Source organism: Hippoglossus stenolepis, chromosome 6 (assembly GCF_022539355.2).
Source record: "Hippoglossus stenolepis isolate QCI-W04-F060 chromosome 6, HSTE1.2, whole genome shotgun sequence".
NCBI classification, from domain to species: domain Eukaryota; kingdom Metazoa; phylum Chordata; class Actinopteri; order Pleuronectiformes; family Pleuronectidae; genus Hippoglossus; species Hippoglossus stenolepis.
This window is the reverse complement of record NC_061488.1, coordinates 23442167-23468463: the sequence shown is the minus strand read 5'-3', so window position 1 is coordinate 23468463 and position 26297 is coordinate 23442167. Positions and strand designations below refer to the sequence as shown.

Genomic DNA, 26297 nt, shown 5'->3' with positions numbered 1-26297 from the left:
AAATAGTTTATGTGCAAATAGACTGGTGCTCTAGGTTTTATTTTCCGTAATGTCTGTTCCTAGCTTTACTACTACAACTAAGCAGCTTTCTATAGATAGTAGTATAGTATAGTCATAAATATGTCTATATAGTCATAAATAGTCTATGTGGAGATAGTCTGGTCCTCTACATTTCAGTTTCCTCAGGTCTGTTTACTACTACAACTACTAATTAAAGGTTGTACTATCTCTATAGATAGCAGTATAGTATAGTGTAGTGTAGTCTACTATAGTATAGTGTATATAAAGTTGTAAATCAGACTGCAGGCGAGGATAGCAAGCTTCAAACAGACATGGCAAATGATCTTGTTTGGTCATTGCACTGTGATTACATCCACATTCCACATCAATACGTTTTAGTTTTAAAATACACTGGTGTCCACATTACTCCTTGAGTTTTTGATCCTGGAGACTTATTAAATGCTGCTGGTCCTGTTTCAGTTTGTAAACTCTGAGGTTGTTTTCTAGTCTACATGTGGTGAGACAAAGAACAATGCAACAGAGGTAGCGAGTTGGAGAGGTGAGAGGAGCAGAAGCCAGGAAGACAATTTAACATGAGAGACATCAAAGAGGAAAAAGTGAAGCCAACATGAGAGGGAGAGTCGAATAGAGAAGGGTTAAGGAGAAAGAAGAGCTGAGGTGAAAGGAGATGAAAAGGTTTAAGTCTTATAAAGTAGAAAGAAAAATGTTTCTTAGAAAAAAAATTGATAAGGAAACAAGAGGAAAAAAAACTAAGAAGAAGAAAGATGAGGCCAGAAATAGGACTTAATGACGCCAAAGACCAAATAATGTGAGGAGATAATGGATGGAATTAAAGAGGATGAAGGGGGGGGGATCATTTTGTTGAAAGAACAAAGTGAAGTCGGACTTTTCAAAGCAATCTGGTGCTGCTCAGGCCTCGGCTCCTCATGTTTTATGAAGACACACTCATGACTACACACTCATGACTACACACACACACACACACACACACACACACTCACCAGTCCATATCATTTGGGGACTTGCTGTGATGTAGGTCTCCATGGAAACGGCAACAATTTATTGCTGGCATGTGTAATGTCAGAGAGGATAGCACCTGAGGTGGAGAAGAGAAGCTGAGGGGGAGGGAAAGAGAGACAGAGGAAGAAGAAGGAAGATCAGAGCTGAGCTGAGGAGCAAGTTGAATCCTTGGTGACACCCAACATGTGGTCGATATATTAAAGCGTCTTTCCTGAATACGGTCTTTGGATTTTTAGGTCTTTGTCATTTTCTTTCTCTCCTGTTGGTGTCAGCCTGTGGAGTTTGTGGAGCAGTTACTAAAACACAGTAATGTAGGCGACATGAAATGAATAAAAAATGATTGCATTGTGGCTCATGCAGGTGCCCGGTTTTTGACTTGGAAGAAAAATGTGTGAAATAAAGAAAAGAGATATTTGGTTCAGCTGCAGTGACCATCACGGGTACAACAAAGTTACAGAAGTGCTATGATAAATCTCAGCAGTGCCCTAAGGCCTTCCAAGATTTAAAGGCTACAGGACTGTGATGCTATCCAGCTGCACCAAGGGGCTCGGCAGTATCTGTGGCTCAGGGGTTAGAGCGGTCATCCTCTAAATAGAAGGTCGGCGGTTTCAATCCCAGCTTCCCCATTTCGCATGCCGAAGTGTCCTTGGGCAAGATTCTGGACCCCTTATCTGCCTTTCTCATAGAGAAAGTGCTGCACTGTATTAGTGTAAAGCACTTTGAGTCATCAAGACTAGAAAAGCTATATAAATTCAGACCTATAGAAGGTAGTGTGTCCCTTCACTGTCCATCACAGTAAACCACTGACTTCAAATTTTGGTTGAACTTTTGTGTAGATTTTAAAACAGTGTGTACTGGATAACATTTTCAATTGCAGTTATTTGTAAATCAGCTGCTGTTACCTACAGTTTACCACATACTGTGCAATAACAATAACTTATAGATATAAAAAGAACATTGTAGTGGGTTTATGGCAGCAGGGGGAGTTGAGTCATGAGAATTCTTCATCACTGTAGGAGGTGTTAGCTTGGATTCTTTGCATTTGTGCGTGTTTACATGTATATTAGTGCACTGTGTGTGTGTTTGTGTGACTGAGTTAATAAGTTGTCTCTACTCCTGAAGCTACGCCTACATGTGTGTGTGCACACCTGCCCAGGAGGTGAGATGTTATTTCTCTTTTAGAGGACAGGTTGCTGATGGGAGGTGTGATAAGTACACGTTATCCATATGTGTGTGATATCAATTTGAAGATCGGAATCTGTTTGTTTCCAGTTGTTGTCAATGTGAACTGGCTAATCCTGATTAGCATTGTCATCCTAACATTTAACTTTCCATTTTGCAGGTAATGAGCCTACGCCGTTGGGCACAGTGGAGAGCTACAACCCCGTGAAGCGGCGCTGGGAGTATGTGGCGCCCATGCCCACTGCACGCTCCTCCTCTGCACTCCTGCAGACAACCAGCATGCTCTTTGTCATTGGTGGCGTCGCACAGGGACCCAGTAATGCTGTGGAAGCCCTCTGCTTACAGGAAACAGTGTGACACATGCACACACTCAAACACACACAGGAAATAAAGCAAAGCAGCATTGATATTTTAGTCATGTATGTGCAGAAACACAGGAATTGGATCCACAGATCACACTTTGAGATACTTTTCTATCTTAATGTCCCACTCATGGATTCCTCTTCTGAACTGGGATATACTTGTCACCTTCAGCAAGCATTTCTTAAATGGGATCTGCAGAGACAGTTTGTGACAGAGATGGACGAATACAGGATTAAGGACAGTCAATCTGACTGCTGTGACTGGCAAGAACAGAAAAGTGACGGCTTTTCTACTCGGGGGAAATCAGAGGAAGACAAAACATGAGCAAAAAAACGACAGACACACGCTGTGTCTGAAGAAACAACACGCCTTTGAACTGTTGAGCATTTTTCAGAATAAAAGCAGGGTACTTTGCTGGATAATAAAGGAACATAGGGCCATATCTGTCTTTCCTCTTTGCAGCAGCGTCGCTCTCACCTGCTGCTGCAACAGCAAGCTTCAACACTTTTCTACGACCAGTGGCGTTCTGGGAATGTAAATGTCTGTTTTAGTTCTTCTCCTTTGGTTTCAGTGTTGTATACATTACGTGTGATATTTAGCACTGCTAGCCACCGTTACCACGGTGTCAACAAGAGTGGCCCTTGATATGCGTTCACTCCGCAAGCGGCTCAAATTAGGAACGACCAGTGAAACGCCGGCTGACGTTGACCACAGTCACTGTGTTTCCTTCATGTGTAGTTGGTGAAGAGTTGACTGTGGTTGAACTTGTCGGCATCTCGCTTTGCTACCCATATACCCGCCTCTGCTACGACATGAGCACAGCAGCAGTAGATCAGCAAACTCAAATGGTTCCTCACACTGCAGAATGGAGATTTAGGAGCTCATGGAGTGAATGCAGAGGTAGTCAAACAGCACCTGCTGCACTGAAGCATCCTGAAAGATAAATAATAATCGAAACATCAGCCACCTGACATTATATTCCCCTCAAGCTTTATGATTGATGGCAGTACAATGTTTCTTTTAGCTCAAACTCAGCAGCCAGATGATGGATGAAAAGAGGAAGTGCATTTGATGATAACTGTGCAACATTTTGCAGCAATGAAGGCACTTGTGCATAGTTGGAGCATCCTGAGGTCCAGGTAACGACTCCTGTGTCAGATGCCTGTCCATAACTGGTCCTAGGCTTCATCATTTTTTTAATTGTCGTACAAAATGGACAAAATCATACAGTACAGATTAGTGTTTTATTGTTATGATCTTGGTTACGTTGATTCAGTGTTTCCCTTTGGGTTTCCGATGGGCTTTCCCTGATCAAGTTGTGAATGCACAAAAAACAGATTGAAGTCAGATCAGTCAGACCTCATTCAGTGGTGGTCTGTGATCCATACGGCCACATAATCTCAGCAGTTTGAATGGAAATGTGTTTGGGGCATATTGACGGAGCATTTGATTCTCAAAAGACGTGTGTGTAAGAGTTGGGGATAAACAATGATGGAGGGAGCTGCTGTGCAGAACTACCTGTGACAGATCCAGTGACCTGTAGACAGCAGACCAGGCCACACAGGAAACACAAAGGATGAGCTGCTGCAGTGTTTACTTTTGGCTGGTAGCATGTAGCCTCTTTTGAGCTGTGTCTCAATTCAGCTGCCACATCCTGCGGAGGACCCGGTCTACACAGCCGAACCGAAACGAGACGTACTGGTCTTCCTAGTGTATTACCAGCTCCCCCCGCCGTCACGGCCATCGCCTAGCAACAAAGCTATGGACGAAAACTGTTTTTTTAGCTGTTCGGTTGAATACTTACATTTAAGAATACATTTTCCTGATCTTTTCGCCTCGCTTTTTGCCGCCATTTCCTCTTTGAAAAACAGTTGAACTGAATGATAATGAATCATGGGATATGTTGGTCCGTGAAGTAACCAACCGGTGGAGCCTCTGTTGCTCTTGGGGTGGAAAGACACATTTGTCGGCTGCATTTGAAGGAGACTTCGAATTGGGACAGTTTTGCGCTGATGTGACACAATCAGTCTACGAATGCAGCCGACTAAGGATGCGGCCCCTAAATTGAGACACAGCTTTGGTCTGTTCTGCTGTGGACTGTTCCTGCCACATATGAAGCATTTTTTAAAAATCCATGTGATGAACCAGTCATCTTCTTCTCCATTCAGAAATGATGTACTGGAACAATCAATCATTACAGCTGAAGCAGATGCACTAGGTGGAACTGTCACAGTGGAATTAGCATTAGTCTGAGATTAATGTGTCACCTAATACCCCTATGCCATGATGATTTGATGGTAAGTGTATTTGATGATTAGGTGATTGAAGACAAAGTGTACTACAGAATGATAAATTGATGTGAGAGCCACAGTTAGGTAGATCATTTAATTATCTAACGTAGATAATTAAAGAGAGGTCAGATCACGCGATATGATTGGCTGGTCCCAGGATAATACTGTCTACACGTCTCCATCTTTTAATTTAAAAGAGGGGGGGGGGGATAAAAAGGCTGTAGAGTTAATGATACAAAGTAAGCATTGTTTATTACATAGGAAAGCATGCACATACGCACACACACACACAAATCCTTTTCCCTGTCTTGCCCCAGCTTTTGTGCTTTTTTTGGTCTGCATCCTGGCACACCTTGTTAGCAGAGTCAGATAAGAGCTCGGATGAGATGCCAGCTGACAGTTGGTTATTTCTGGGGCTGCATTGTGTGCACCTAATTGAGTGTGTTTGGTGGAAGCCTCACAGCCTTCACATACTGTATGTACACACAAACACAGACACATATACACGTGCGCACTACAGCCTGTATGCTTAGTCAAGCACTGACTTTCAACCCGAAACACTCATACTCAGATACTGCATGCTCGCCTGACACGGACACATAATGCATTCTCTACTCCCTAACTTTAATCATCACAGCAAAATGACTCTCATCCAATTTTAACCCTAAAATCAAGTCGTAAGCCTCAAACAGGCCAAAATATCCTCATTCCATAAGGTCTGTGCTCAAAATGGTCCTCGCAAAGATGTAAGTACACATACACATACACACACACACACACACACAGTTCTATTGGCACCAACCTCAAAAGCTTGGAGAGAATACACAGATCACTTTGTCGCTAAATAGCTCTGCTGGTAGGGGACTGTGGCCCTCCATCCAACACTGATTAACCGACTTGATGCAGCTTCAATTTGTGTGCGTGCGAGAATGTGTGTGTGTGTGTGTATGTACCCTTGCATGTGTGCTTTTGTCATGGAGGAATTTGGAGAAGGAAATAAGTTTTGGCAACAAAACACCTATTTCTATTGTCATATAACTTGCTCAAATACACCCAAAAGATTGAAAATATTTAAATACACAAAACAATAATTGGCCTTGTTTACACTTCTGTGTTGCACTATCCACCACCATCTCTTTAAGAATCTATTTAACTCTTTAACTTCTAAATTCACTAGCTGGTCTCTTGCTTTGTCTCATCAGAGCTTTTATACTTCCCCCTTTTTATATCAGTTTATGGTATCCAACTGTAAACAGCGTGGACCCAACAACCAAAACAATGAGCTACATGAGCCTTAAAGGCTGCAGCTGGAGATTTTGTTGTCTTTAACAACATTCATATGACACATATAGTCATTTAATGAAATATTAATTAAAAAAATTCTCATAAGTGCAATGTCACTACATCCATCATTTCCTGTGTGTGCGATCACAGTTGTGTACTTCTGACTGCATGTGTGTGTTTGTGCACATTTCTGAAACAGAGACAGGCTCGCCGTCTGTTAGAGTGTGTTTTCCCCAATCAGCTGTATCTGACACACTGCAGTCCCGAAGGAATTCTGGGACTTTTCCAGTGCTATAGCTCTCTGTTTGGGGAATCTGATTTCTTTAGTTGTATTGAAAAAAAAGAAACTTTCTCCGAGACTCCCTCTCTGCCCCTTTCAGTGTCAGATTGTTTTACGGTGAAGACGCATCTGGAATGTGTTTTTCTGGCTCCTGATATGACGAACGTGTCGAGCTGTTTACTCACCGGACTGAAATCCTTCTGCTGCTCCTGACGGCAGGTTGAGAAACACAGAACAGAAGAGCAGGATGCTTCAGTGCAGCTAGCAGCTAATTTCATGCTGTACTTTTTTATCAGGCCCTGAGCAGATGATGCACAAGCATTTGTAAATGTGTTCTTACAGGACGGGTTGAAAACCTACATGTATGGTGCTCCTGCTTCCTATGACAAGAGCATTCATTCAGTTTTATGGGTTTCTGGGTGAGATTTGAACGATCTAAAGAATCTGAGGCACAGGTCAATGCAATAAGAGCCCTAAAATGATTCCACAGGTTTTTAATAAAGCAATGTTGAAAAATGGAAACAAATGCACAAGCATAACACCTTCTTTTCAGGCACGTTTCATCATCTGGAGAAAACAAACTTTCTTTCATTGCCCCCAAAAAGTTGCCTTGTGTATCATTACCTCTCGAAACATCTGTTGACACAGTATATGCTGTACCCTCTTGTCCAAGAAACATTCAGGGCCCTGTTTCAGTGTAGGCACACCGCTTGATTCACAAAAACAAGGTCCACAGACTCAGGTTCTGACAAAACAACGGGGGTGCGTTCAGCAAAGCCGGGGGTGGCAGAAGCTGATTTTACACAGTTTTCACTTTTGTGCGTCCTTTGTAGAACTGTCTCTTTTTTTTTTTTTTTACAATGAAAAGGCTCTCTGTTTTTTTTTTTTCTTCTTTCTTTTTATGATTTTTGTGCAGGAAAAAAATCAACACAGTTTCCTGGGCAACGAGGAACAGTGTCAAAACCTGCTGGTAGCATACATGTGTTCCTCTTACACTAACATACCCACACGATCTTGTTGTGTTTTGTTTCATATTTGGCCCTGAAAAGACAAATCAAGATGGATATAATGGTTGTTTTTTGTTGTTGTTAATTGTTCATTGTTGTTCATATTTTTTCCCTCCGGATGTTTGTGCTGTGGATTGAGGTTGTGAGGTGACAGATGTGCCGTGGTGTTGTGCAGATCGGAGCTGGGTTCCTCAAAGTGGTTGTCACTAGTTGTGTGTTCTTGCAAAGCTTTGCTGAAATATTATTTTTCGATAGGAATATATACATAGATCTGTTTATTTTTACCATGCTGGTCTTGTACAGTACGTAATCATGCTAGCTGACGTACGGTTCTTAGGGAGAAATGTCTACAAAAGGATGAAAGGAAGGTGAACAAAGATATATTTGCCACCAACATATTTTATTAGCATTTGAGTATATCAGTGGATTTTTTATTCTCTGGGTTTTCAGACACCGAACAGCAGAAAATTAATTTAATTTTAAAAATATATATGAGGGGGCTTTGAACCGACATGCTTCAAACAGCCGCCATCTCCAAATCCCCGGCAGCTGGAGAACCACTGGTCTTCAAAGCCGTCCATCATTTTCAGAGCTGAGTATTAAACTATTTGTACAGACATGTCTCTGCTTCTGATCTCTCTGGGTGAACTGTGCTGCCTCCCTGCAGTGACTGACTTGGTAAAACCTCCGTGGTCTCAGTGGATCAGTATTGCCGTGTGCTCTGTACTGTATGTGCAAATGTAATTTGGGAGGTTTACTGAACCGAATCTAATGTTCTGAAGGTGTTAAGAAAGAAAAAGTTAAACAAAGAGAGAGGAGGACTGTTGTGTTTGGGGAGGTGCGAGTCAACGTGTGTGAAATTCTAAAAAGTTAAATATATCCTTATTTATGTTATAAAACTTTTCACTTTGTATTTTATCCCTGTAATGACTGTGAAAACATAAAGTGGTTTAACTTCTGCCACTTCAAACAGCTCACTCAGCAGTAAATCAAGCCCCTGCAGCACTGACCTAATGCCTCATCTTACCACAAACAATGAAACGATATATATATATCCAACTATGAAAAATCCTAATTAATAAATATAACCTAAATATTAGTACTTTATAAAGTAAAGCTGTTTTCAGACATGAGCAACGCAGCAGGAGATTCTCCAGTCACAACATTACAGAAATCTCTATTCAGATGAGGGGGGGCCCAGCAGACAGGGGCAGGACGTAGCCAATCAATGCCCCTGCGCAGATCACATGTTTTTGTTTACAGTACCTTGGCTGTTACCACCAAAAGCTATCTTGACATCTTTGTCTGTGTCTTCTACATGTGTGGCTCCTCTTTTTTATCCTGAGATATTTGTATTACTTTTGTTTTTTTCAGTTTTTGGGTACGTCGTTTGTTAGAAACGTCATCATCGTGCCCTCTAGTTTGCAGATCTGCTGGTTTCTCACATAGGTTCACTCAGACATTATCCAGAGTTTGACTGGAGAAAATCCAGACAATGTCCAGAGCCTCTCACTCTGACATTTGCGTTCTCACTTACAGCCCCTCTGGAGAATGTCAGGAGATTATCTGGAGTTCAGGGCATGTCTAAAAGCAGTTCATAACCCAAAATAGGACAACAGCCCTGATAATCCCCTGATTTTATCCAGACTTGAGTGCATGTCTGATAGCAGCTCATTATCCTGTCTATTGCAATTAGACCATATTAACTGATGCAAACAAAATTCAGTTTCACTTAAATCCAGATGACATTTTTAATTGCTGCAATGCAACATTGTTAGAAAGCTAATTTGAATGTTTAAAGGTGCACGAGATCTATTTTACACACGACAATCAATCAATCCAGTGAAGACAGTTGGACAGCGATATAATAGTTCATATCAAAAGTCCTGTGTTTCAAACTGGGGGCATGGACTACTATCAAGCAAGGAGGATCTAAAGAAACACAACGCTGAGGGTTTTTAACTCAACCAATTTTAGGGATTAAAAATTAGGAGAGACTCCTTTTCAAATTTGTGTCTCGCGAGAGCCCTAATTCTGTAGAAAATCTGAACACAAAAATCCACTCACTTTCATTACACTGAAATGTTAATAAACATCAAATAAACAATTTCGGTAAATTTGTGTTTCTAAAATATACATTTACAGTCACACGTTTCTGTGTAACTTCAGTGTACAGTCAATTCAACTTTATATATAATTACTTTTTCCTTACAGCTGAGACAGAGAATTGAGAAACAGTGTGGACAGCATCTGGTAAAAGACTGATAACACTCTCATGTCTCTATATGGAGCCAGAGCCTTACTCAGTGTGTGCTGTTACTATTTTTTGACCTTTTGTCTGTTTATCCACCCGATACGTCGGCACTGTGTTTTAGCTGTTGCCTGGCAACCCCAATATTAAACAGGGCTTCAGGAAGTCACTGCAGCTGCCTGATGTTTGCTGAGAAATAATTAATTCCCCCATCAAAGCCACAAGTTAGCAGTTTCCCTTTGTCTAGCCATGAGAGCGTGTCAATCAAAGCACATTTCCCAAAAGGTCAAATTATCCCATTAATCAGCTCAGATTTTGACAGGGGTCATAGTGGACTGATCTATAACATAAATTAGGACATACGCAGGCAAAAGTCAAGGCAAGCTAGAAACCATGGAACGAGCTTCAATACATTTCTCTTCAGCATCACTCAGCAGCAAACCCATTGTGCTGTTGATGGAGCTGATGTGAGGATCCCACTCTGCGCCACAGATGTACAAAGTTATTATAACCTAATTTATGCTGCTTGATAATCCCTCTAGAAACAAACAAGATTAGACTGCTGCGACGAGGGTTCCTTTTTATACTCTCACAGACAGAGGGAAACAAGAGGGGATATGCTGCTATGACTTTTGATATTATGAACTATATCATAATGATAATAGTCATCATAGTAATACAAAGGGTTGGGGTTATTGTTGTCAAGGTAATAGGTTCATGACCCTGCAGTGTTGTGTTAACGTGTTGGATGGAAGACGAGGAGTAGAAAAATGTATTGAAGAATCCGGGAGACTGGGTTAGATGAGTAGGATGTTGTAATGTCCACATGGAAAGGCTGACTCCCATCACTGAAGCCTGCCAGTCACACTGGGACACTTTCACAATCATGACAAAGGTTAATGTTGGTTTAAAAGTTTTCGGTCAGAGTCGGTTCCATTAACAGCCAAATCTCTTGGTTAATAACGTCCTGACGAGAGATGGCGGAGAGCTTCTTTTTTATTCTTATTAATAAAAATATAAAAGAGTGAGTCTTCATAGAAGATCCACATCAGCTCTCTTGATTTAGCAGATGTAGGTCGCATTGATGACAGCGTTGTGCCGGTGGTGTGGTTGGCAGGCTTTGGTCCTCAGACCGAGTGGTGGCTGTGACTCCAGTGCAGTAGTTCAGTGCCTATACTAAATGTGAGGTAGTGCCTCGACTATGAATCCTGTTCTATAATAAACTATTTTGACTTGCTGTCTGATTCCATATGTCCCGTGTACTTTTTTTCTCCCCCTCCCTGTCTGACTGCGGCACCTGCTCCTGGGGAAATCGCGGAGGAAGAAAAAAGAGCAGAGATAATGACAGGAAAGAGCATATACCAGGATTTGTTTCCATTTGCCTATTTCCATGTGCCCGTCTCTGAAGAAGTGTATCAGGAGCTGTCATCAGAACAATGTCACCTGATCCATTATAGATGAGGCTGACATCAAAACCCACTTCAATCGCAGCACATGGATGGAGCACTTCTATAGAGAGAGAAAAACTCACAATGAGCACTTCTTTTCTCACCGTGGTAATAACTGGATTTATGGCTCCATGGTCAGCTGCTTGTCCAAATGAATCTCCTTTCTTCTTGATACTCTCCAACGAACCTGTCTGTGGAACTGCATAGCTGTCATACTGAAGAGGAAACAGCCATTATTGCTAAATGCTGTGATTGAGATGCTGTTGCTGCTGTTGTTTTTACAGCATCTTTAAGCTACATCCACATTACTAGGTTTTAACCTTATAACGGATTTCTTTGGCTTTGACTACAGCTGGATTTTTAAGCTTTAAATCAGAGACTTCAGAGAAAAACAGCTGGCACATCTTTTAGTCTGAAAACTCCAGAGATACGTTCTAACAGAAAAGAGACTTTTTGGAAACGACTACCAGTGGTGAATGCATCATTGATAACAAATTACAAGCCTGTTCCTTTTTAGTATTTTTCTGCAACTAAGCAACCAGCTAGAGCAGACAATCTACCTCTGATGTGCACATGCCCAGTGGATATAAATAGTTAGTATTGACTGGGATTATAATCGTATCGGTTTTCAACCACCAGTTTAAAGTGAATGTGTATTAGTGTTGACGTTACCTTAGATTTTCAGAAGGAATTTCAGTATATTAAAGCTCCTACAATGAACTTTTCATTTTCATTGATTTAAAACACTAATTTTGGTTTTGTACCGTTCATACACCAACACTAACCGTGCTGTACATCGTTTTATCGGACCTGGTCCGTGGTCCGAGCTGAACACAGACATTGAGAATAGTTTGTAGAAAAAGCCAATTTTCTTCCTGATTGTCTCATTTGCTTTTGCAGCTCATAGAGAGGCAGCAATATTCAAATGAGATGGTTTCATAACCAGTTAAAAACTCCTTGTTGTGCGTTTAAGTATGAGTGACTGAAAGCAAAATCCGAGGTTGGAATGAGTTTGAAAAAGCAGGAAAATTGACCATTCAATAAGCCCAGGACCTATGGCTCTTTTGTGTGTGAGATCAGGAGTTATTGATTTTGTAATGCTCGTACTTCAAACCCTGCACCCTGCACTCAAAGATAGCCTGCTTGTGTTTAGATTTCCTGCTCCCCAGCTTTAACTCTTCCCCTCAAAAGTCCCTTTTAATTTGCTGTTACTGTCAATCTTTCTACTCTCATATGGCACTTTATGGCATTTACAATGATAAGATTCACAAAACCTTTCTCAATAATATTGGAAACAGTTTGAACCCAGGAAAACATAGTATATTTACTTCTGTATTTTGTCACATTTTTCTTATATTTTGAAGACTTATTAATTAACTTGTCCAGAACATAAGCACAATATTAATCAATACTATTTATTTTATTTATTTCCCATTCTAACGTAGCATGCTGCTACATTTTCATTTGAAACCTTACAATAGAAATGTTTTTACGAGGACTAACTAATGCACATTGAGACTTAGGTATGTTAGCTGAAGCTACCGGAGTATAAATTAAATCCAGCAAACCCGAGGACAGAGCTGCGGACATTAGGATACAGCATTATATACTCTCTGGCCCTGGAGATATGCCGACTGTAGTAACCCAGTTAGCCAGATATGCAAAAGAAGAAATTTGGACAGAAGGCACTGCGGCCGTATAAAGTCCACTGACAGTAGTGACATGTATTTCCCTTCAGCCATCGATACTGAGTAGACAGGTTTAGGTGCCAGCGACAGCAGGGAGGATGAACTGAAACACATACACTGTTAAACTATTGAAGGACCAAGGACAAGGCAATTAAACAGACAAACACAGGTCTCTTTGTGGCCTCTCGTTAGCTTAAGTCAGACGCAGCATTAGGCCGAAGAATGAGAGGTACTTAATTATTAATGATCATTTTTAATCAAAGAGTAATAATCATCCTTTCACCTCTTTCACCCAGGCAGTCCCTGGTGTCCACATATTCATAATTAGCATTATTCCAATTATGTCATGTAAGGGTAATGACAATAAACAAGTTGTTGAAGATGCTTATTTAAATCTCCGACCGAAGATGATTAATGCATAAAACTAGTGGAACTCAAGTCGGATGTGTCACATTAAACATCCCTCTGATATCTGTGGTCTGGGTTTGAAGAATAATGAGGGTTCTTCCTCTTGGGACACATGCACACAGACTTTGTTCACTGGCTGTCGACCACGACCTTATTATTTTCACCCAGGCACAGAAAAAGGCAGATGAACAACAGGAAATCAGGAGTCTGGGTCTAATGAACATTCTGGCAGAGTATAAAACAATTCTTTTACCCATATTATTATTCTCTCCTGAACCCATGGCATCATGAATTTATTTGCTACATCGATCATTATGTTTGGTTTGATCTACTCACACAGGCAGGAAACACCGCACACAGATCAAACAGATGGAAATTCAGCCGGAAACCAACCTAATATCATTAACATGAATTAAACAAATGAGCTTAATGCATTATATAAGATAACAAAAACATTTTGATCTAATTTGTTGGCAGGTTCTTTCATCACAAACACTTGTAATTGTTCCCTCAGAGATTAAAGTGGAAATAAAATGTGTGGCTTTAATGCTTCAGTGGTTTGAGTCCGTCTTAAAACAATACTCACAAACCTACAGCTGTAATTTTAGATGTTGTTTACATTATATTACATTCTCATTATCATCATCATCCTCATCATCATCTATTCACTGCTTTTATAATAATACAGCTCTGCACTCATGTAATTTGTATGTATTTGTATCTACAGTATATGCACACATTGATGTTGGGGTCCACTTGCTTCACACTGCAGCAGCTCTTTTCCTCGCAGCATATCTGGACTGAACAGTATCTTGAACCTGCAGGTGCAGCGGATAAAACCTTTCAAGGCATGAATTCCCCAATCTTTCCCTCCGAGATGTGACTTGTGTGTTTTTACTGCTGCAATATGGAGATGATTATTACATGAGCCCCGGCAGAGCGCGGCTATTCATTTATAGAACCGTGAGCACAGCCTGTCCTCCACTCCTCTGCCAAGTCAACTCTGTTATCTCTCTAAATTGATCTTTCCCTGCTTCCTCTCTTTGTGTTTGACACTTAACAATATAGGGCCCGCAAAATTTAATTAGGAAAGTAGTTTAATGCAGGAAGTTAAAGGAAATTAAGTGGTGCCACATATTTTCAGTCCCAATTAAAGCAATAACAGATCAAGCAGTGCAGGAGTCACTCTGCTTCCACATGAAGTAGAAACAAGGTGTTAACAAAGCATAGTTTTTTTTTCACTCTTTTTTTTATACACTTTCAGTTTAATTCTCCATTCATTTTCAGTAAATATAAGTTTCATTAAAATGATGACATTTGTGTTTTTCACAGTTGTTCTGCTGTTGAATTGAATAAATCCTAATCACCTGTCTCTTTCTGCCACCTAGTGGTAAAAACAATTCTTTGTCCAAAGTGCCCTGCTCCAATCAACACCCTCAAGTCTTTGAGGGCATGTGAAGTGAGTGCCACTAATAAAACTAAATATGTTACCAAGCAAAATTGCTGTAGTTAAGTAGAGTACAGTTTAGTAGAATGTTTTTTTTCCTGTTATATGATTACATATATTAGTATTGTACATATATATGTTGTATATATTGTTATTATTATTATTAATTAATTAAATTTTGGCTGATTTAATAACATTTTCCGTTACTGTCCCTACTGCAGGCAAGTCTTCCTAAACAATGCATCATATTTTGCAAAGATGCCAGTATATTCTGTCTGCTGCTTGTCAGACAGTTGAATGGCTGGAAACCCTCCACCCCTCCACAAATTTCTGGCCTCAGATTAAGAAACTGCATGTCCAACAATCTCTGCAGCTTTCCAAACCTGAAAATCTTATGCTTGGACGATTTGATGGAGAAGGTGTGTGGAGGCGAGAACATAAACAGAGTTTGAACTTCCCTCCGTCAAGCTGTTTTTCCCTACACTTGTATAAACACTTGTGTCCTTCCAACATGTTCAGAGGATGCATCAAACTAAAGCTCTGTCTTTCTTGTTCTGAGGCACTTTTTGATGGGCATGTAACTCTCATCTCCAGATTTGGTGTCTGCAGCAAAGCTCCTAAATGGCTCATGGGAAGGCTGAGAGGGAACATGGGATCCTCCATCACTCCTCTGGTCAGCTTGGTGGCTTCCTCTTCTTTTTCTTCATCTATTATTTAATGCTGTCTCAACTTCCTGCAATTGGAACTATTCAAAAAGGTGTGATCACACTGCGAATGATCCGGACCATGGTTCATTTGATCTGAACCGACACCACCTCTTTTGGACGGACTAAATTTCGGATCGTGGCCTGAAGCACCTTTCACACCTGATCGTTTGGTTCAGACTAAACTGAAAAGTGAGAAGAACCACATCAAACAAGGTGGATGTGAAATCGCCCTGAGTGAACAACACAGTTTATTTATCAGGAGCCTCATGGTGGGTGAGGGTTTTGAGTAAGAATTGAATTTTATAGCATTTCTCTCTGTCAGATTCCGATTTCCTCTGGTTCTGCAGTTTGCTGAGAGTCTTGTTTTTAACTTTCAAATGTTTCCCCAGGACAAGTATTTCTTCCTTCACCAAACCTCTGTCTAGAATTAAATCTGCTTTTACAGGAGCAGAATAACTGGAGCTGGAGAGAGAGACGCTGCAGTGGTTTGAGGATAGATTTTGAAATGTTTCTCCTCAGTGCTGGAGAGAGGCTCTTGTCTCCATGACATTTAGAGTTGTTTTCTTTTTTTCCATTCCTTTGCACAGTCAAGACTGCTCTCCACAAAAAGGCTGTGCTTGAGAGCCAGAGTTCTGCAGCAGGGAGCCCTCATCAGTGGCTGTGTTCACCTCCTGGAAGAAATCAGACACAAAGTACTTCTCCACCCACGCTTCATTCTGAATGGACAGACTCAATCGAAACAAAAACGAAATCTGAGGTGCACGTCTGGCTGTCATGCTGTAGGCATTAGTACAAATGTAGATCAATGGGTTTGTCAGATGTTTATTATACAGGAACAAATAAGAAGAAAACAGAACATGGTTTCCAGCTGAGGGAGACACCACTGTTGATTTTACATCTTAGCACATTCTCCTGGTCAATATATTGAGAAACAGACTGGAGCTCAGTTTGTCAAACAGTTTGTGTGCTTCAAATTGTCTCTGACCAACTTCTAAGCTAAAGTCACGCAGACTCCACAGGTTGTCAGGTGACAGGATCCAGACGGGTCCTGTTCTCTGGAACATCGTGTCTGACGATGTGAGATCAAAACCCCCCCAAAACTGTGCTGTTTTCTCGGAAGTATGAGTTTTATGACTGTGATATGTGGGTTCTATGTAAGTGGTGCACATACTTGTTGTGAAGCACATTGAGTTCTCTTGAATTGATAACATATTTCTTTAAACGGCAGGGCACTTCTTTCTGTTTATCTTTTTTTGGGGGGGGGAATTCACTAAATCTAAGACATTCACAAATCAACTGAGTACAGTAATATGATCGTGTAACACTTCCACCCATCCATTCTTACATTATCATCTACAATGCGTATCCTTCTGAGGGTCAATCCCTGCTGACATTGGGCGAGAGGTGGTAACCTACACCCTTGACAGGTCGCCAGCGTATCACAGGATCAACGTACAGAGATCATTCAGACTCACAGTCACACATTTGTCTCTAATCAACTTGACCCCAATCTGCATGTCTTTGGCCTGTGGGAGGAAGCTGGAACCCTTCAGACACAGGGAGAACATGAAAAACCTAAAGACATTTAACGTGATAGTCTCACTTAAAGACTAAACAAAGCTTTTAGGTTGAAGTTCTCTCTGCACATTTATACAGCTGGCAAATTATCTCAGTTGGCAGCCAATTAAAATAACACAGCAGTTTAATCGGCTTCTGGTAGGAGGTCATTATATTAGATATAGATAGACATAGATATTAATACAATTCACAGATTTCTTTGGTTGATGATACATTATAAATAGACACATTATTTATAGCTATTTTTTACTCAAGTCTCATAAACACAGATAGCAGCTGAGACGTTCATGTTTCCAGAGAACACAAATGTAGAGAAAGTATAAGATCACTATTTCCTGTTTAGATAGAAGATTTGACTTCAGAGACACAACCGAGGAGGTTTGTGGCTAAGTTCTGCCGAGCTAGCTCGTCTCTCAAGCTGATGGTTGAGCCAGTTATTCTTTATCTCTGATCGTGTAATAGATAAATGTGAAATTCGTGGTCGAAAGTCCCCTGAATGAGTCACACCCATCGCGAGAGATTGAACATTCGCAGCACTCCGCTGTAATATTCCACTGATCAGATAATGGGTACAAAAACATTTCACAGCAGCTAAAAAAACTACGACTTATATTTGAACAAAGATAGCTAGCAATGTCAAAATGATTTTGTTTGTCACTTTTAATTGGGCTCAATTGGGTGTCATGTGTTTTGTCCTTTTGCCTATTTGTGTATTTGTATACTGGCGTCTGTATTTGTTATTTAAGAATAATACGAATAGACATGAGGACAGAAAATGCATGCAGTGTAATTACAATTCGAACAAGTTGATCGAAGACAATGGATGAAATAAAGCAATAAAACAAACAAGCTAATTAAAAGGTATTTTATGAAAATGCATGTATACAAAATGTGTTTATATGTACTGCATCAGTCTCACATTCTTTATTTTAGTTTTTTTTGTTGTTGTCATTAGTGTGGACTGTCCCTGTCAAATAAACAATTAAATAAAAATATGAAGTGCATCTGCATTTCCCCACTCACAGATAAATAGAGGAACACATTTTCCTTTAATAACACACTGCCAATTTCCCATGCCATACATTCCTGTACTGTACCTTGGCAGAGCTAAAACATATCTAAGTTATAAATGTGATGACGGTGAATCTTGAGGTCTCTACGGTATTTAAATCAATAAAATAAAATGATCACCAGTTACAACAGATAGAGAATACTTGATTCTTTTACTTGCTCTGAATGCAGAACTGCTGCTTTACACTGTATTTTTTGTATCTGTGAGGACTTGAAGACAGGATGTGATTTATACCCAAAAGCTTACAGCCATATCATTATCTTCTCTCGTATCCCCGGATCTGAGTGTAACCTGCCCATGTTGAAGATAACACATGCAACAGTGTTCCGTGCACTCAGCAGCAGTTGGTGGGTTTTTTAAGGTTACTGAGGAGGAACTTTAGCGGTTAACTAAAAGGTGCTAAAGAGTGGTTTTTCCAAGTTGTGTTTTGCACTGTGCATCAAAGTGTGGTTATTTTTATTTCTTACTGTTATGTTACAGGTCTTGGAAAGTCAGAAGCCATAAAACCACAGCTCTGTGCTACTCTGACATGTTTTCAATTTGCACGTGTGACCTCAGACCACATCATGCAGCAATCACATACAATATCTGACCCTGTGCACATCAAGCTTATTATTTTGTTTGAAGAAGTTTATTTCACTGCTGAAACATTCATTCCATTTGAATGAATTGAATACCTTTTTTTATAACGTAGTAATAAGTCAGGAGGAAAAAATTACAGAATTTCCATAAAAATAGATGAGGAATAAGTACATGGCTTAAGTAGACGGCTTCAAACAGACAAAAGAAAAAAAGAAAACTTGTCCGTTGATGAGGTTTTGTCCTTATTTTCTATAAAATTTTAAACTGTAATGCTACGAAAAGAACGCCTCGACCATGATTTTCTCTTAAGTCGGGCTAAATGTTTCCGTAATGACACTGCGCTGTGTGTGGGGAGGTTGGCGAGTTCGTCAGCTTGAAATGGCGCCTCGTGTTGCTTCAGTCCTTTGAGACAAATTGTGATTTGTGAATATGGGCTGCACATATAAAATCTGATTGATTGATTGATAATGTAACCATTAGTGGTGGAGGAAGTTTCAGATCATTCACCTAAATGAAGAATATGAATACAGATTACTAGAACACATTACTCTAAAAATACTCTTTTTAAGTCAAAGCCCTGAAACTCTGTGAGAAAGCCAGATGTTTTTTTATATCACACTTTTTCTGCTTCTTTGATGAGCAGAGCTTGGTATTTTTCTTTTCATTCTCCGCAAAGTACTCTTTACTTTCCAAGGTTTATATATAGCTTGTTGAAATTTCTCTAATGTGAATTCACAAATGGCTCCGTCGAAGACTGCGAAATGTGGTGCTCTGAGCTAATATATATATACGTGTGTGTGTGTGTGTGTGTGTGTGTGTGTGTGTGTGTGTGTGTACATGTGTATATGTCTATATATGTGTGTGTATATATATGTGTGTGTATATATATGTGTGTATACATATATATAAATAGTGTGTGTGTGTGTCTGTGTGTAAGCGTGATAAACTTACTTTTGGTGGGCACATCCTGGGTGATATAAAGCTGAGCTGATTATTCTTCTGCCTCATTCTCACTCGTCATGAGCTGAGCTGGTGATGATGTGGTTCGTCCTTGTCTTCATCGCTCCTTGATCTTAAATGTACAAGGTAAGTTACAGTTCTCTTTAAGATCTACGTAGATATATGTGACACATTCAATCTGAACAGTGCTGTACCGGGTTTAACAGACTTTAAGGTAAGATATATACTGTTTATAAATACTGTATATATTTCTGAATCTAAAAATGCATTATTTCCTAAAGTTAAAGCTCAGATAATAACGTTTCTGTTGGTGGCGTAGCAATACGTATTATTACCGTGAAGCAAAAACATAACACCCAGGCTCCAAATGAGCAGTTTGGTCATGATAAAAGGTAAGTAAGAAGTTTTAGCATTTGCTCACAACTTTTTTTTTAATTAGCCATTTAATAATAATAATAAATTTATTATAAAATAACGTTATCAGATTTTGGCAAGCTATTTGAGAGGTCCTGTGTGTTTTCAGTTTTTATGGAAATGAAAATGATGTATGAAGTCATTTCACACGTCCTCTGTTTGAGTTATTAAATTATATTTATACTTTTAATAGTATAATAGTATAAATAATATATTTATACTATATTGTATTTTACTTATTGCAGTCCAAAATGACAGATTTGCTAAATAAAGCATTTTTAAATAATGCATCAAATCATTCATTTGTGGTTTTGTTGGTCACAAGCTGAAAATTTGTTAATAAATATTTAAACATGAAAAAACACATATGTTAGACAACCCTGTCTAACATATGTGTACAATTTAACTTGTTCTTAGCAAATATAATTTTTATGAGGAATAATTTATGTGGCTCAGGAGGACGAGCGTGTCGTCCACAAAACAGAGGGGTGGTAGTTCATAATCCACAAGGGTAATCCACAATATATCAAATGGTGTGATAATGATGATGTTGGCTGCTTTGTTTCTTATTGTAACTTGTTCATGCTCTTCTAGATCTAGATGAACCTGGATGGGTGTGGATGTGAGGGAGCTGTCCAGAACTCAACAGACTGAAAAACACCGTCAGGTTACCTTTGTGCTGACGGGTGGGGTAAGAGTTAACGTCATGAATATACAGTACACATCAACAGGATTCAGTCCGTCTTAATGCTGTACATGATTAAGTGTAATGTGTAATGTAAAAATACTCGTTTGCAATGAATCCTACATTCAGAATTCTAGCTGAATGTTTAAATGTTTAATGTTTAATGTTTAAAATATTAAAAGTAAAATAAAAAAATTACAGAATTTAAAACTTTTTATTTTGTTAATACTAATGCTTTAATTAGCTTTTACACTGTACAGTTCATTCCAACTAGACACAGCTTCTAGCAAAGTATCACAGGCCAAGAAGGTTGGGAACCACTCTAATAATATGCTATATTTTATAAATGTATCACTCTACTTTGTAACATGTAAGTAATATACTCATAAAAAAATACTCTGAAAGCATAAACTGTACAAAGTGAAAATAGTCCAGGAAAATACAAGACTGCCTGATGTAGAAAAAGTAGAAAAGAATCGACATAAAAGGTGATGGGGCAAAAATGTTTTCAGAAAAAAATGCAATGGTCCACTTTGGTCAATTATCAGGTTCCCACAACATTAAATTGTTAACATGCAAACATTAACATGCCTCCATACTGCTCGTGTGGTGTCATCCACGTGTCAGCAAGCCCCGAAATCCATCGTGTGGCTACGTCCGCTAGCTTAGCCACTTCCAGTGGACTTTTGGGCTTAAAACAGTGTAAATTACCTTGTTTACGACTGGTCTAAAGAATTATTTAGTGGCTAAATAATCTGCCGGTATTTGCTACAAACAACGTCCTCATTTCATTTGCTATTTGCAACCACAAGAAACATCTGAATTAAACTCTTTGACAAGTGTTGGGGGACTGTCAACGTTTGTGATGCGGTGTAAAAACCTGGTCTGTGGGGCCACAACGTGCTCACAAGCTGCCTGGAGAAAGCCGTTTGAAGTTCAAGCGTTTTCACTTTACAAAGCAGACTACCAATCTGACTCAGTGCAACTTCGTTATGAAGGACGATGGTAACACATATAAACCAGCCTATGCTTTTTGCTCAGGTAATAAATTCAGACTCATAAATTGGTCAAATTGAATATGTCAGGGATTTCCTCAACATGTCTCCTATCATTTTCACTTCAGATCTGTTTTTTTCAGTCTTATCTTTCAGGTTCTTCAGTAGTTTGCTAACATTTTTAAATCTGAAGAAGAAATCTGGAGAAGTGACCGATTTGTTTTCTATAACCCATCGAGAGAAGGATAAATTATTTCACAAAAATGTTGGGAGGTTTAAAGTGTATTTCAGATTACAGAATATATACCTTTAAATGTTATCTGCAGGCCATTGAATATATTGCATGTAACAATGCATAAATTACATATGTTGCATATAACACTATGAATGCATATGGCCTGTGCACAATACTATTAAGTAGGCCCAACTTATATTTGACCCCATTATCTTCTACAGCATTATGTCAGAGTGAAAACCAGTAAACAAGACAAAGTAAAACTCAGAACATTTCACTTTGTTGCCAAGCAATCCTCGTAAAATAAACAAAAACAACAGATTTTACTGTCACAGCAAGAAATTACAATAAATGGTGCACAGAGACGGGGAAGCTATAACTCGCAAAACATTTCCTGTTTAAAATGTCATGGACCAGACAATTTTACCAGTAAAGCCTCAGAATGAATAATACCGAAGACGAAAAATATTCCCTCTGTTCAACTCTGAGAACATAACTGTATTCTGATTACCACCTATTTAAACTGTAACTGTAAATAAATATAGGTAATCATATTTAGTTTTCTATACATAACCGTGTTACATGTATGTTATTACCCACCAACGTTCACAAAACAATACATTTCTAACTAACTTAAACTAAAAACAAGCTTATTAATCTGTCTTAGGTTAAAACGTAACTTAATTTCTTCTTGCTGTTGTTTTAGTATGACTCTTGTCTTTAATGCTTCTTCCAAATGCTTGAAGATGTGAATTGTGTAATGTAAAACTCTTAAATACAATTACATTATTCACCAGTAAATCACACAATTCATGATACATTTGTTTTGTTTTATAAAAACAACAAATGACATAAACAACTATCTAACTCTGTATCGTTGGTTCCTTTGTAGCAGGTCGTGTCAAGCCCAGATTTAGCATTTCCAGAGACTTCTGGAAATGTGGAGGTTTTCTATGAAGGCAAGTGGCTCCAAGTGTGCACGTCTGCTCTTCAAGCCAAAGTCGTACACCACACCATCTGTGCAGAGCTAGGATGTGGTCAGGCTGCAGACAGGACCAACTACTCTGGACCTAAACCAGCAGGGGGCCATGTCATTTCACTAACAGTGTTCTAAAAATGGCACAAAGTCACTAACAGTGTGAAATGTCAGCTCTGAAGTGACGGCACTCCTGCTGGACTCCAGTGCACCAGTACGTGTAACCTTTTGTTTTCTCTTCTGAATAATCCCAATCCATCAAGGGTGCACCACTCATTCTAATTTGAGTATTATAGGCTGGAGTTTGACAAAGGAATAGTATGTTGTAAAGGTTATATTCAATGGTAAGGTGGCCGAGACGTCTCACAGAAGTACATTAATAGAAAACAAGAATGCAAATGCCACAACACAAATGTAAAGGCCACACAATGGAAACACAACCACATTGGAATTGACAGATGCTGACTGAAACAAGCAGTTACTTAAAGCAGTCAGGTGAGCAGTTGTTTTAAACCCTAAAAAGAATGAAGTCAAAATGTTTGTGTGGCAATTGATGATGTCACACCATGTCTCACCACAGCCAAAGACAAACCATTGGCTTTTCAGTATCTTTTTATTCACTTAAAATAAACTCACAAGGTACAACTTAAATACAGCCGTTTCTGCTGGCCGTGTAGCTTTGCAGCTCAGTTCAGTGTCTCTCAGGGTCACCGTGTCTCCCATGTACGTCTCGTGTCTCCCTTTGTCTTCTGTGTCTCAGTCCCCCCTCTGGCAGCTCCACTGCTGCCTTTTGAATCCAGGGAGAGTTGATTGGCCAACTTGTCTCCTCTGTGCCAATCCCCTCTGCCTGGTTCACCTGGAGGTGCTCACTGATCCACCTCCACAGTTTGTTTTCTTTGTTTTTAGACGTTCCAAGCACCTTTATCGTAACACTTCAACTATCACATGGCTGATTTATCAATGACTTGATCTCAGTAAGAAACTCTGCTCCTTTCAAAGTCAACATCTGTTGTCGCTCACTTCCGTTATGCTTGTGTGCCCCTTGTTGTTGTGTTGTAGCGGTTACATTCTTGTTTCCCGTCTATGTGCTTGGTGGAGATGTCTCAGCCACTGAAGAATGGGCCATTTTTAACTGTGTTTCTTAACATCTGACAACTTCCTTGAAGGATCGGCACATTCATTGGGGAAATACTGTACTTTTATTAATATTCTTGCCAAGCAGATTGATATTAGCTTAGCTTAGCATATAGACTGGATGTGGCAGGAAACAGCAAGTCTGAACCCCTGTAAATGGTTAACAAAAACATTTCTTGATTTATCTGTATAACATTTTTTATAATTTTTTATAGTTTCGTTTTCTTACCCAACTTTAAGCCATAAAACCAAACAGCGTTCTTCTAAACATGCAGACTTATGACTCAAGGACCAATGCAAAATTGAAGGAAACTTTATTTCCTCAACAATGAAATGACAAACCTTCCTAAGGCATTGTCAACTTGGTTGACAGTCTGAGACTTAGTTGGAAAGATTTAAATTACTATGTCTTCCTGCTGATACCATCAAGTTTTGTGAGTTTTACATGTGTTGACCCATTTATTCCACATTTTATCGTAGACACCCTGGACAGGTCGCAAAGTGTATTGCAACGGTCAAATTAGAGTTGCATTCAGTGTCTTCAATTAACCTAACAGGACTGTGGGAGGAAGCCAGAGTAGCTGGAGCTCTAACTCTAACCCACACAGACACGGGGAAAACATACAAGCTACGGCCGAGCAAGGATTCAAACTCTTGCCTTGAAGCGACAATGCTAACCACTGCACCACAGTTTCACTCCTGAATCTAAAATTGAAAAATATTAATAATGTATTATAATAATTTAATAATAATTAATAACAACAACAATAATAATAGCATCTGCTGCAGCTCACAATAAGCCTCCTATCTTATATTGTTCTTCATGGGAAAACACTTTAAAAACATCAACAACAAAAAAAATCTAAACCTATTAAAGTTGAAATTGAATAATATTTGTATTATTTATTTATTTATTATTATTATTTATTTATTTAACAGAAAATGTCAAGTTCAGCATAACTGTTTCAAGTCAATTATCGATATGACTTGGATTTGCCTCCTAAATCTTTCTCCAGCATTTCAGTAAAAGCTGTGTCAGGAGCTTGTTGCAAAGGTCACAATGGCAGTATTTCAATAAGTGACAACAGGGAGCAGGTCACACTTATATCCAGTGTTGTTTGTCTCTGACTTATTGTATAATTGATGTGATATCTTTCTATATTTCACCACATGTTGTCTTTTTAAGTTATTCAGCCCCCATTTTCTCTGTCAGACAAATCCCTCTTTTGTGTTCTCTGGATTAAAACTAATGAATCTAAAAAACAGTTTTAATTGGATTCCAGGTCACCTTGGAAACAGTGCTGAATTACACTGCTGTCACAACGACATCAAGCAAAGTGTCACCAAGACGTCTTGTGTGTGTCAGACCAGCAGAGATCTACTGTAACGGTGACCAAAGCCTTTCCCACAAATTCAGACTAGTTCCAAGAATATTCATTCTGTTGTATTGGTTTGGAATGAGCTTTTTTTATTTGGTAAATTTAACATTAAATCATATGCTGCTTTAACATGGATTAGTAAAATCAAGATGAATCAATCACCATTCCCATGTGAGTAAATGCAGAAAAGGTAATGTGGCTGTGTTTGATTTTAGGATATGAGCCCAAAACACCCAAACCCCTGAAGCGTATATTAACCTGGGATTTCAACGAATCAACATTGTCAAGAAAGCTCAAGAATGTCACGAACATCCCTGGTGAGTATTTTACTCTGTCATACTTGTCTTCTGCTAGTTCTTATTGCTTCACTTACAATTCAACAGTTTATCATATGCATTGGGGGCATTTTGCCACAAGAGGTCAGTCTTTCTGCATGCCGACTAAAGTCTGACTCTTTGTAAACCTTTTAATTTAATGGTATCACAGTTTCTTTTTTTGTCTCCATGATTTATGTTTCAGCACATAGAATTTTGTGTTTTAGATTTAAATGGCGGTTTGACCCACCAATGTTCTCTTGAAAGCAGATGCAAGCACAGAATTGTAGCAACAATCTTTAAAACCTAATCAGGTTGTGCATGTTGTAACTGCTGGTGTTTGTCATGTACCAGTAAATAACTGATGGATGATGTATGAAGGGAAAATGCCGTCAAGAGAAGAAAGTGGTGACTCTGAGGAAGTCGAGGAGCAAAGGCAATAAGAAGGAGGACTTCAGTCGTGACAGTAAGTCTCAACATATATTTATTAAATAATAATAATACTGTTTTTTGACTCATTATTCAAACCTAAACCTATGTACTTATGTATACTTGACACATCATCGCTAAACTTTT

General features: G+C 39.2%; 1 protein-coding gene and 1 long non-coding RNA gene across 2 annotated transcripts in view; both read left to right on the top strand.

Moving 5' to 3' along the window:
* The window catches only part of LOC118110443 (kelch domain-containing protein 8B), a 134886-nt gene extending 123943 nt beyond the window's left edge, over nt 1-10943 (top strand). Inside the window, exon 5 of the mRNA XM_035158175.2 lies at nt 2384-10943. Within this exon, the coding sequence (XP_035014066.1) occupies nt 2384-2580 (197 nt within the window). The 3' untranslated portion in view covers nt 2581-10943. The remainder of the gene's footprint in view (nt 1-2383) is intronic.
* Nucleotides 10944-25322: 14379 nt separating this feature from the next.
* On the top strand, nt 25323-26297 carry LOC118111270. Its single transcript, XR_004697073.2, has 3 exons — nt 25323-25417; nt 25623-25724; nt 26076-26297. It is a non-coding gene; the product is annotated as an uncharacterized LOC118111270 (long non-coding RNA).